This window comes from Panthera tigris, chromosome A3 (assembly GCF_018350195.1).
Source record: "Panthera tigris isolate Pti1 chromosome A3, P.tigris_Pti1_mat1.1, whole genome shotgun sequence".
Lineage (NCBI taxonomy): Eukaryota > Metazoa > Chordata > Mammalia > Carnivora > Felidae > Panthera > Panthera tigris.
The window spans coordinates 64,819,404-64,831,815 of record NC_056662.1 but is presented as its reverse complement, the minus strand read 5'-3'; the positions used below and the strand labels follow the sequence as shown (position 1 = coordinate 64,831,815).

The following is a 12,412-nucleotide window of genomic DNA, read 5'->3' as shown; positions in this document are numbered from 1 at the left end:
TTGGGAGTTTTTAGTTCTCTTTTGTTTTGCCAGTGATTTCCGGAGGCTTTGGGCACTGGTTCCTGTCCCAGGTACGCCGTTGTGTATTATAGCACTCATCATCACATCATCGCCAGCTCTTGAACTACGAGCTATGACCTTGGGCAAGGTTGGTCTCTGCTATGGTGTTGGAGTGAACATGCACTTTGTAGAGAGATTGTACCAACAGACTGGGCCTTCAAAAGTTCATTGTTAAGTTTTTGTTTTGAACTTGGCCTGTGTTTCCCTGTAAAAGTAGGTGAGTGATTAGGTCATTAGCCATTAGTACATCTCTAACTCGTAATGTAATGTTGTAATATACTATAAACAAGGCTAGAAATTTCTTAGGAAAATTCTGAATTTCAACTTGAGCTGCCATTGACTTCTCCCAGTTTCTTGACTGGCTTTGGGAATGGCAGAGAAGACCTGAAGAGTGACTTTTAAAGAGTGATTCTCAACCTTCTATGTGTGCCAACACACTCTGGGGGACATCTCAAACTTAATTATGGCAGTGCCCATCCGGGTAGATGGGCATGACCTCCCTCTTTCTTACCTGTCTTGTGGTGATTCTGATGTAACTTCTTCTGCTTCTGTGAATTACTGCTCTGCAACCTGGGGCCTCTGCTGGCTTCTCAGCCTGGGACTGTGTGTGGGTTACCTTTTTCTTCAGAGGAACTTTTTTTTACCCATGCTGTCTCTTCTATTACCTATTAGTCGAACATCGCCAGTAATTTTTAATTATGATTTTTCTTTTCTCTGGTCCACTAAGGAATAGGATGCTGCCTCAGAGTTTTCTTCTCATCTTTGTTCCTCAACTAAATAGTTCAAAGTTTCTTGGAGAAACAGTGTATAATTAGGCTCCTTTGTATACCATCTTTTTCCTTATTCACTTAAGCCTACAAAGAAATGTTTTAAAAGGATGGTTTATGGACCACCTGTATCCGATTCATGTGAAGACTTTCTTAAAATGCAGACTCCTTGCTTAGTTCCAGTCCAGACTCACAGGGACAGGTGGATATGTCCCACTTTCCTTTCACTAACGCTTACAAGCTTATTTCTGTTATTGACACAGGTCTGCCTCTAGTAGTGGACAGTGAGCAGGAGCGGGGGGGGGGGGGGGGGGGGGAAGGTTTCAAAGACGATGAAGTCTCTTGAAGTGTGGTTGTAAGTTCTTCAAAATTAAGGGCTCCTTACTCTGTGGTACCTTGCTTCACACCCATCCCCTAATCTATGTAACAGAAAAAGAGAAGAAAATGGTCCTGCCTTACCCAGTTGTCTCTCGGTTACAAATAATACAAAACTACTTGTAATGAGTTTAAAATGAAAAGAGTTTATTTATTACCAAGAACACCGAGGTCTTTCAAAGAATGTAAGGGACAAAGTGTGATCAAGTCTCCTAAAGGCCTTGAACCAGAAATTGAAAAACCATGAGGACTTGAGGAAGATACTTTCTCACTTCTCTCTCTTTCCTTTCAATTCCAAGCATTGTTTTCTCCTCCCCTCCCTTGTCGGAAGTGATTTTTGACAGCTCAAACAAGCGTGTCCTGGGGCACCTGGGTGGCTCAGTCGGTTGGGCATCCGACTTCAGCTCAGGTCACGATCTCGCAGTTTGTGAGTTCGAGCCCCGTGTCGGGCTCTGTGCTGACAGCTCAGAGCCTGGAACCTGCTTCAGATTCTGTGTCTCCCTCTCTCTCTGCCCCTCCCCTACTCACACTCTGTCTCTGTCTCTCTCTCTCTCAAAAATAAATAAACATTAAAAAAAAAAAAAAAAAAAAAAAAACAAGCGTGTCCTTGGAATCTGGCACTCCTTGCTTGTGAATTAGGAGAAGTGGTTGCTACAGCGGCCACCTTCACTGAGCACCCTGACAATGAGTAAGCTCAGCATTTTCTAGGTGGGTTTAGGGGTTGCCTGGGGAACTTTAGGTGTGATTTGCATTTGGGTTTTTTGTTTAACCAGATGTAGTCATCCTTGTCCAACCCTGAGTTACTTTTTCAGACAATTCTTGTGATATATATGGATCTTTTTCATTCCTTTCTTATTCCCCATAAGCAGCAGAGAATAATTTTATCTTGGCACTGCATTCCTGCTTCCAACATGGTTGACAACAGTGGCAGGTGTTAGGGGAGAGGGGATTGAGAAGAGTGAGATTGACCAGTGCTGAGTCTGATGATCAGGAAGGCCTTGAACCTGTGGGTGAGGACCAGACTAATTGAAATGGCTTTGATATGCATATTATCTGCCACAGAACACAATATATGGCCAAGGTCTTTGGGAAATCCTGAAAAATACTTAGTAAGGAATGGTCAATGGAAATTAATTATATAGAGATTATTAATCATTACTAATTGAACATGTGGGAAATGTCTTTTATATTTCTTTCATTTTGTGTGCTGTTCCCCGTGGCTCCTGCCCACCATGACACCATGACCTTCTGTTTTTTTCCCTTCGTGGTGTGTTTCTCAACTCTGAAAAGTCCACTGATTTTTCAGGACATCACCATCTTGTTTGGGGACGGAAAACTGCATTGCCATTACTTAAGTACTTAAGTTATTTATAGACTTCATTAGAAACATACTTTGTGTCCATTTCTTAATCAGGCTTTGGGGATCAATGGATCCCTTGAGCAGAAGCAACCTATTCTTCAGCCCTTTCCCCAAAACTACAAATGTGTGGTCACTATCAGAAACTGGTTTTTGTTAAACACATTATATCATTATGCAAATACAATATAAACACCATGACCTTTATGAGAGTTTGAAGAGGTGACTAGCTACAACCAATTTTTGAGAAAAATTAAATGCTTCAAAATGGTGATTGCTATTATATAGTTTCTTTATTTTGAGGGGGCTGAAAGTAGGTGAGTAGAACAGCCACATATAATATATTAGTAAAGTTTGCTAAATTAGGAAAAGCAAGCCAACCCTCTTTATTAGCCATTTTTCTTGCAGGAAATGATCAGGATGATGGGATGACAAAACTGGGGAAAGAAGGGGGACAGGAAGGAGGTGGGTGTCTCTAAATTGGCTTTTTCACTGTAGTTTTGCACATAAGCACACACCACCCATTAGGTTACCTGTTGTTCCAGGAGAGATTAAGCACAACAATGGAATTAGCCCTTTTTGTTTCTTTAATTCATCTGGTATTTGTGATGGGCTTTAAAAAAACCCCAAAAAACTGAAGGGTGCCTGGGTGGCTCAGTCGGTTGAGCATCTGACTTCAGCTCAGGTCGTGATTGTGCTGCTCCTTGGTTTGAGCCCCATGTCGGGCTCTGTGCTGACAGCTCAGAGTCTGTAGCCTGCTTCTGATTCTGTGTCTCCCTCTCTCTGCCCCTCCCCCACTCATTCTCTCTCTCTCTCTCTCTCTCTCTCTCTCTCTCTCTCAAAAATAAAAAACATTAAAAAATTTAAAAAAACCTGTTTTTGAAGTATGTATACAGAAAATTATACTTAAGTGTATAGCTCTTGAATATTTGAAAGTGTGACCATGTAACAAGCTTCTAGTTCAAGAAACAGAACCTTACCAGCATCCTACAGTACTCTATATGGTCCAGTTTCCTGTCGTCTTTCCTATAACCACTATTGATTATAACAGCATAGTTTTTCCTTTTGCAGTCTTTAAGGAAGCTCCTGTGTGTGATAAATAAGTGATATAATAAAAATAAATAGACCAGGGTAAAGAGAACAGCAGGGATCAAAAGCTTTTCAGAAAGGAGGTGTCCAACTGCTGATTTGGAGATGATTTTGAGTAGAAAATTGCATCTCTCAATTCTCATTAGGGTTGAATTTAATTTAGATGTTCTTTTAAAATGTAGATGCTGCCCGGGTGATTAAAGCTATAGTTTGTTGATACCCAGATGTTTCCTTTTTTAACTGAGGGAATCGAATATAGATTTGGAGAAGTAAATCTCAGGACACTCTGGGAGAAGTCCATTTTGTTGGAAGTTTAGACACCAGAGGGCAGTATGAAGGCACCATGTTTCATCTCTAGTGGGATTCAGGAAGAGAAGTGAGGATGTTTGATTAATTTATATTTTTGCCTGAAAAAATCATCTTGCTTTGCACACATCAGATTTTTGAAAAGGTAATATAGCTTGTGGAACTTTAAGCAATTTAACTTTTTTGGACCTCAGGTTTTCTGTCTCTAAAATGGGAGCACTAATACCTATCATATAATTTGAATTAATGCTGAATAAGTGAAAATGTTTAGAACATAATAAGCCCTATTCAAGTGTTAGCTTCAAATGACAGTCACAAAAGGTGCTTCTATTATTTAAGTGTTAGGGTTGAAAAAAATCTTGAGACTGCCTTCCTTTTTACTTTACTCTCAGTCTTATCCACCAGTTAACTATAAATATTATTAGATATTAGCAAATGTGAATAGTTTAAAAGTAAAAACTATAGTATTTCTCTGCCTTACCCCTACCTATCCCTAAGGTTTGGTCTCTGCTTTTAACTCCTTTAGTTATGTCTTTGTTGTTCACCTTGTTCTTCTGAAACACAGATTTCTGGGCCCCACTCAGAGTTTCTGGTTCAGTGGATCTGGGTGGCATTCAAGAATTTGCATTTCTGACAAGTCCCCAGGTGATGCTTATGCTACTGGCTTGAGGACCACACATTGTGAGTCACTTGCTCTAGTCCACAGATCTCATTGACTCGTAAATGTCACAGGGTTCATAGGGGGATTGACTCAACAACTGCAATTCAGTAATGAGCAGATCATTATTGAGTGGGTTACTGTTGAGTATAGAATAATGTTCAAACCTATATGGAATTCATCCCCTATCTCCATCCACCTTTCCATTTTTCACCTCATCTCAATATCCCTTGTACATTTTAGCATTGCTGAACTTAGAGCAATTAAAAAAAATTTTTTTTAATGTGTATTTGTTTTTGAGAGAGAGAGAGAGAGACAAAGCATGAGCGGGGGAGGGGCAGAGAGAGAGGGAGACACAGAATCCGAAGCAGGCTCCAGGCTCTGAGCTGTCAACACAGAGCCTGATGCGGGCTCAAACCCACGAACCGCGAGTCATGACCTGAGCTGAAGTCAGATGTTCACCCGACTGAGCCACCCAGGCGCCCCTGAACTTGCAGCAATGTTAAAATGTGCAGTGGTTTCTCATCAGTGGCTTTTGATATGCTGTTCTCTTCCTGGAATTCCTGCCCCTATTGGCTGCCTGGAGATACTTTCATTCTCTTTGGTGCTTTTCCATCGCTGCAGAGTTAGATGTTTCTACCTTTCATTTGCTCTTAAAACAATCCATATGTGCTTCTGTCAGAGTACAGATCACACTATATTTCAACTTGTCTGTCTGTCTTCTTTCTAGCTTGTAAGCTCCTTGGGAAGAGGGACTTGGTTTTTTACATTTGATTTTCACTGGCTTGGTATGGTTATTGGCATATAACATGAGCTAAAATAAACGTTTGACTAAATTAAGACAGAAGAAATTGGGTGATTTGGAGGCCCAAGCGTGGTGACTGCTTATGGAGGGAGTTCTCTTGTCTTAAATTTCAAGGAGCAAATCTATACAAGCAGCAGCATACACTCCCTTAACACATATGATGCTTCTGGATTTGTTAGGACCTAGTATGACCCAGATGTGGAAGTTGGACTGAGTTGGAGCCCCTTTCAGTTAACGGTAGCTGAGGTAGTTTAGGGTAGTGGGAACCCATAGGTTGCTGTAACAATCACATGGTTCCAAAATAATGAGTATTTTGGTCATTTTCATTTCTGCAATCTATCTTTCAGAATCTGGCCTATCTTTTAAGAAAGGGCCAGCTGAAATACTACCCCTGGAGAAAGTCTTTCTTGATTACCTTTCTCTTCTCTGAAAACATTATATCACTGGCACATCCTGTTTTATTTGTACTTATTTACATTAACGTTTGTTCTCCCTTCTAGATTGTTTACTCCTTTAGAATAGTGATATTTGGAACCACACTTGGGAAGGGATTTTATTTATTTTTTTATTTTTAAAAAAAATTTTTTTTTTTTTTTAACGTTTATTTATTTTTGAGACAGAGAGAGACAAAGCATGAACGGGGGAGGGGCAGAGAGAGAGGGAGACACAGAATCGGAAGCAGGCTCCAGGCTCTGGGCCATCAGCCCAGAGCCTGACGCGGGGCTCGAACTCACGGACCGTGAGATCGTGACCTGAGCCGAAGTCGGACGCTCAACCGACTGAGCCACCCAGGCGCCCCGGGAAGGGATTTTAAAACTGTGCCACAGTGGCTGGACTTTTACCAGTAGGTAGATAAGAGTCATTGGAGCCTGTGTTCAGAAGAAAAAAAAGAGAAAAAAATACAGAATTCATTATGTCTATGTTTTAGAAATATAATCAGGGGCTCCTGGGTGGCTCAGTTGCTTAAGTGTCCCACCCTTGATTTCGGCTCAGGTCATGATCTCACAGTTTGTGGGAGTGGATCCCTGCCTTGGGCTCTGTGCTAACAGTGCAGAGCCTGCTTGGGATTCTCTCTCCCCCTCTCTCTCTGTCCCTGCCCTGCTTGCATGCGCTTGCATGTGCTCTCTCTCTCTCTCTCGCTCTCTCTCTCTCTCAAAATAAATAAATAAACATTTAAAAAATGCATAGAAATATCAGCAGTAATGCAGAGGCTGAGTGGAAGGCATAGAAAACAAAACTGCTCTGTGGTTCAGATAAAATAATGATACTAGCAGAAAGGGAACTCAAGAGGAAAGAAAAGACATTTTAGAAGTTCAGTTTGCTTCCTTGGTGACAGATGAGATGGTCATGATAGAGAACACACAGCGATACTGAGGACATTGATTAGAATGCTTTTGGTTGCAATAAGAGAAAACCCATCTCAAACTAGCTTAAGCAATAAAGAAGATTTATTAACCTGTATAATAAGAAAGTTTGGTCATTGCACTGAAACAGTCTTTCCACGATTATCTTAGCGCTGCCATCCTCAGCTTCAGGAGTCTAACATGTACAAGCTGTGTTTCTCCAGAAGAAGAAATTGTACCTGGGTCCGGAGTTGAACCTAGATTTTGAGCTTCATGCTGATTGGACTAATCTTTCTGGCCACACTCTGGCTGTCAATTATAAAAGTCATTTTTTTTTAAATGTTTTATTTATTTCTGACAGAGAGAGAGAGAGAGACAGAGCATGAGTGGGGGAGGGACAGAGAGAGACTGAGACACGGAAGGCTCCAGGTTCTGAGCTGTCAGTACAGAGCCTGATGTGGGACTCGAACTCACGGACCGCGAGATCATGACCTAAGCCGAAGTTGGACGCTTAACCGACTGAGCCACCCGGGCGCCCGTCTGGCTGTCAGTTATAAAACAACTGTGTTATACTTGTGGACAAAATGCTGTGAAGGTAGAGTTGAGGTCAAGTGCTCTCAAGTCGCATGGCTGCTACATAATGAGAAGGTGTTGTTGGAGGAGATAGCCATAATATTCCTGAGGCTTTCTGTGGTGGAAGATGATGTTGGCTGGAATAAGAAAGAAACAGGAAGAGGTTCAGGTTTGAGAAAGCACTGATAAGTGATTTTTGGAGGGGTCAGGGAAGATAGCAAGAAGAGCATTTCTGAATGAGGGAGCAACCTTAGGAAAGCCTCTAAAGAGGGAAGCAGCTGGGCTTGTTCTAGAATTGCGAAAAAGCCTTTGGGGCTGGCATCTAATAAGGGGAAGGGGAAGGCTGGAGGCTCATGTTTTTTGAGTTGTGGTAAGGAGTTTGGATTCTAAATGTACTGGGAAATCATTGAAAGGTTTTGACCAGTCAAGTGACATGATCCAGTATACATTTTAAAAAGGTAATTCTTGTTGGTTCACGGAGACTAGACTAGAAGGGATTGGAGTGGATGCAAGAATAGTTGAAGGCTACTAAGTAGTCCTAGATTGAACTAGGTGGGTATGGGGAAGAAGAAATGAAGAGCAGTGATGAACTAAAGAAATATTTTGCAGTTAGAGTCAAATGTACTTGTGATACAGTATATTTAAGAGTTGAAGTAGACAAAAGGGTTAGGCTCTTAGTTTTCTGGCTTGAACTGCTGTTTGGACGTAATAAGGGGAAAACTAGAGGAAGTTTCAGAGGAAGATCACTTTGTAAATGCAAAGTGTGAGATGCCCATTATGTTTTCAAGAGAATGTGTCAGGTAGTTGGCTAAACGAGTTGAGCTTACGTGGAAGAGAGCTGAGGCCAGAGATGTGATGTGGGGGTTCTCACTCACCAGAAGCTGGTATTGATACATCCAAGTGTTGATAAGATGTAGGCCTCAAAGGGCGACTGGGTGGCTGAGTCGGTTAAGCGTCCGACTTCGGCTCAGGTCATGATCTCGAGCCCTGCGTCAGGGTCTGTGCTGACAGCTTGGAGCCTGGAGCCTGCTTCGGATTCTGTGTCTCCCTCTCTCTCTGCCCCTCACCCACTCACACTTTGTCTGTCTCTCTGTCTCTCTCAAAAATAAATAAACATAAAAAAAAAAGGGTGTAGGCCTCAGGATTTAAGATTCCCAGTAGAGTGAGAGTGTACTTCATAGTCTCTGGACTACAGCCTTTTATCTCGTCTGTAGTTTTGAAATTCATTCTGTTTTGTATATTAACTTGATTTTGTTAATGAGTTGATTATGATAATTCTTTAATATTTTTCTGGGTTTTTTCCTTTCCATTTTTGGCTGATCTTGGGCATCAAGATTGAAATAATAATAAAACTTAATGCCTTATGTATTGTGCTTTGAAAAATCTTCTTCATTTTTGAGAACAGTTACTGAAATTTGCATTTCCCTGTCTCTTTTTTTCAAACTGACTTTTCTGAACTTTTTTGCTTACATGTATATTCTGCTGAAACCTATAGGTTTGTTTTTTAAAAAAGAATTATTTCACATATGTAGTGTATGTGCATGATACAAAAGATTTATAAAAGAGTTTTCCTAATTAAGTCACCCACTTACCTTTTCTGAAAGTAAGCCATGTTCTTGTGAATCATTCCTTATCAGTTCACATAAGATTAGTTGCATGGTATTCTACTCTATCGTGTCATGATTTATTTTTTAGTTCCCCATTGTAGATTTAGGTTTTTGCTGACTTTTACTATTCTGGAAAAAGTTCTTCAAAAAATATCATTATATTATTATTATTATTATTATTATTATTATTAAAATGTTTGTTTTTGAGAGAGAGAGAGCTGGGGGAGAGGGGCAGAGAGAGAGGGAGACACAGAATCTGAGGCAGGCTCCAGGCTCTGAGCTGTCACCACAGAACCTGACACGGAGCTCAAACTCAAAAACCGTGAGATCATGACCTGAATTGAAGTCTGACTCTTATTTGACTGAGCCATCCAGGCATCCCCAAAAATATCATTATAAATAATATAATTTTCCAGGGGTATGACTATATCAGGATAAATTCCCAGGAGTGGGAATGCTGGGTCAAAAAGAGTTTATGCATTATACGTTTTGATAGATACTGCCAAATTGCACTTTCTCAATAGCAGTGATTGAAAGTACCTTTTACTGTCACTCATGCCAACACAGTGAGTTACCAACTCCTTGATCTTCACTGCTAATCTGAGAGGTGAAAATTGTGTCTTATTGAGCCCTGTAGAACTTGTTTACAGAGTGGCTTTGATTGGATTTTATTTAATTAGTAAACTGACTATTTTATGGTTGCCAGTACATATGTGTATTTTTTTAAACCACAGCAAGTAGTTTCTAAGTGACTGGAGAACGATTATTTCATGCTATATTTAAACCATATGTTACAATATAGATGTGTAATTTTCAGAATTTTAAATAACTACATATCCTTAATTTGCAGGTTTTATCTGAGAGAACTAATATTGAACTTTGGGTTTGTGCCAACATTATTCGTCTCTTTAATGACGATAACACAATTCCCTTCATTATACGGTATCGAAAAGAACTCATTAATAACCTTGATGCTGATTCCTTGAGAGAAGTTCGACAAACCCTAGAGGAGCTCCGGTAAGAAACCTGGGAAGGGATGAATGTACTGTGAGTGGAAAGAGAGCCCATGAGCCAGTGAGGAGAAATAGTGAGGAAGTGAATGGCAGCATATTTCAGCAGTTACGCTGTTTTATTTTCTTGAATAGTCTGAATATAGTCATCTTCTGACAGAGAAAAGTCAGCTCTGTTTTCCTTATTTAGGTGTGCACTCCCTCTGCTGGAGTGTTTGTGCATAGCTTGAGTGCACATGGGGAGAAAGGAGCTTTGCATTAAAAGTGTGCACCTGAGAGTTTGACCTCATATTCTCTCAGAAATGACTGTGCATAACGGCAAAGGAAGGACACTTCTCCACAAAAGGAGAAAGGCACCTCTCCACAAAATACTTAATTACAAAGAAATAGAGTGCCTGCACCATGGAGAAACCCACAGATACTATCAAATGATCTAAAGTCATAAGTAACAGTACAAATGAAAAGTACATTTTAGTCTGAATCTTCAACAGCTTATTTAAAACTTCCCTCTTAAAACTATAAAGTCCCTAAATGGACTTTTTGGCAGTATAGAGTTTGGTGGGAAATATGTCTATTTCCTTTTTCTGTTCTTTTAAAGGGCATGGTAGTTTGATATTAATGGGTTTTACGTTTTGTGTGGTTATAGAATGAAAAGCACCCTTTAAAAAATTATTACTCTGGTCTTACTGTAATAACTCAGAAATAAGCATACAAAGACTATCAGATTAACTGTAATTTTTAGTAGAGTTTATTAAAACACTCTTCACCATTTCTGCATTTATTGCATGTCTCTTACATGCCAGCCACTGTGATATCAGTGGGTGTGTTCTTCAACTTTATGACAATGTATATAGTCTTACCATCAAGCCATTCTAAAAGTGCTAAAGGTTATTTTTACAACAAGCCTAATAACCATCCTGTGATTTCAGGGGAACTTGCAACTCACTAGCATTTATTTCTACATCTTTTGTTGACTTTCTTTTAGTGCCAGGAGGATTAAAATGCTAATTGTGGAGAGTTACATTTCATTGAGAGGCAAATCAATTAGCCAACTCAGTGGTATAAATGACTAGTTAATCAGATTCAAGTCTTCTAGGACCAGGTTAGTATAATAAGGCATCAAGGGATATGAACTGGAGACCCAGACTTCTAACTGCTGCCCCTCTACTCCAGCAGATTACTGACATGCAGACTTGTCTACCCAGTTTGACAGCTTGTCCTATTTTTTAAAAGAACCCTTAATCTGAGTTTTTATGTAAAAAATTTCTGGGTCAAACAAAACCATCTACAGGCCACATGTAGAAGGCCAGTAGTTTATAAATTCTGAAGCTTTCTATTTAGGTGAAGGCAAGGTAATGAGGAAAATCTGAGGATTTGGGGATCTGAAGTTGGGGAAAGTGTCACAAACAAGCAAGAATAGTTTGTTTTAAAAATTAGAGGTATTCTAATAATATTTGGTTGTATGGAGAACAAATGGAAACTTAATGTCAAGATTATTATTATTTTTTCTTTATCTATAGAATTACTTCTGCAAAAGAGTTAATTCTCTGGGTATCTATTAATAGTGAAATGTATTGAATATTAGGAGAAGAATAGTTCTCTGAGTGAGTGAGAGCATTGACTGGGGCTTGGAAGATCTTTTTATATTATATAGAGATTTGGTAACGAGTTATGGTCTTTATTTTTTTTAAGCTCAGCATTTTCTATTCCTGGAGCACTGCTTTTTCAATCTGTTAATTGCTACCCGTAAAGGAGTAGTGAAACTAATTTAGTAGGTCATTACCACTTTAACAAAAATGAAATAAAGAATAAAAAATGTAAGACTGCAGTTTATGTAGTAAAAGTAAATAGTGTTTCATGAAACTGTTTATTATACGTTTATATAACTTTACTATATATATTTATGTTATGTTTATATAATTTTATTATATATGAAATTATATATGTGTATATAATATATGCCAGATTGCAAAGTAAAAAATATGTTTTATTGATGGTCTCTGTTAAAAATGTGAATGAAAGAGGTTGATTTTGGATAGTAAGAAAAACTTCCTGAATTTTCTCTAAAGATGCCTTTCCTCCTTTTTATATGAAGACCAGTAGTTCATTGGCCTTTTGTCAAAATGACCCTGGTGGTCTTCAGCCCCTGAAAATAGTCTTGGGTTACCAGGAATGTAAAAGATACATCGATTGTAATCGAAGAACTCATGTGCCTCCTCTTTAATTTACCATCTTCTCTCTTTTTTTTTTTTCTTTTTTCATAAGTAGATTTAATTTTTTTCCATCAACCATTTCTAATAATGTATATTGTCATCTAACTTTTTTCTATTATTTTAGCAATTTCAGTTGCTAAATATAATGATAAGATTGTACATTCACAGTACAAAATCATCATAAAGTGGTGGAACAACTGTGCCTTTGCCCCTACCTGTACTTCGATTCCTGGTATCAGCTTTTTTCTC

The 12,412-nt window shown here is 39.2% G+C and overlaps 1 protein-coding gene across 6 annotated transcripts in view; it reads left to right on the top strand.

Annotated features, from left to right (window-relative positions):
* SRBD1 (S1 RNA binding domain 1) overlaps positions 1-12,412 on the top strand; it is a 199,460-nt gene that overhangs the window by 16,902 nt on the left and 170,146 nt on the right. For all 6 annotated transcript variants that reach the window (XM_042981316.1, XM_007097854.2, XM_042981314.1 and 3 more), the window contains exon 5: positions 9,791-9,957. In XM_042981316.1, coding sequence (XP_042837250.1) covers positions 9,791-9,957 — 167 coding nt within the window. The remainder of the gene's footprint in view (positions 1-9,790; positions 9,958-12,412) is intronic.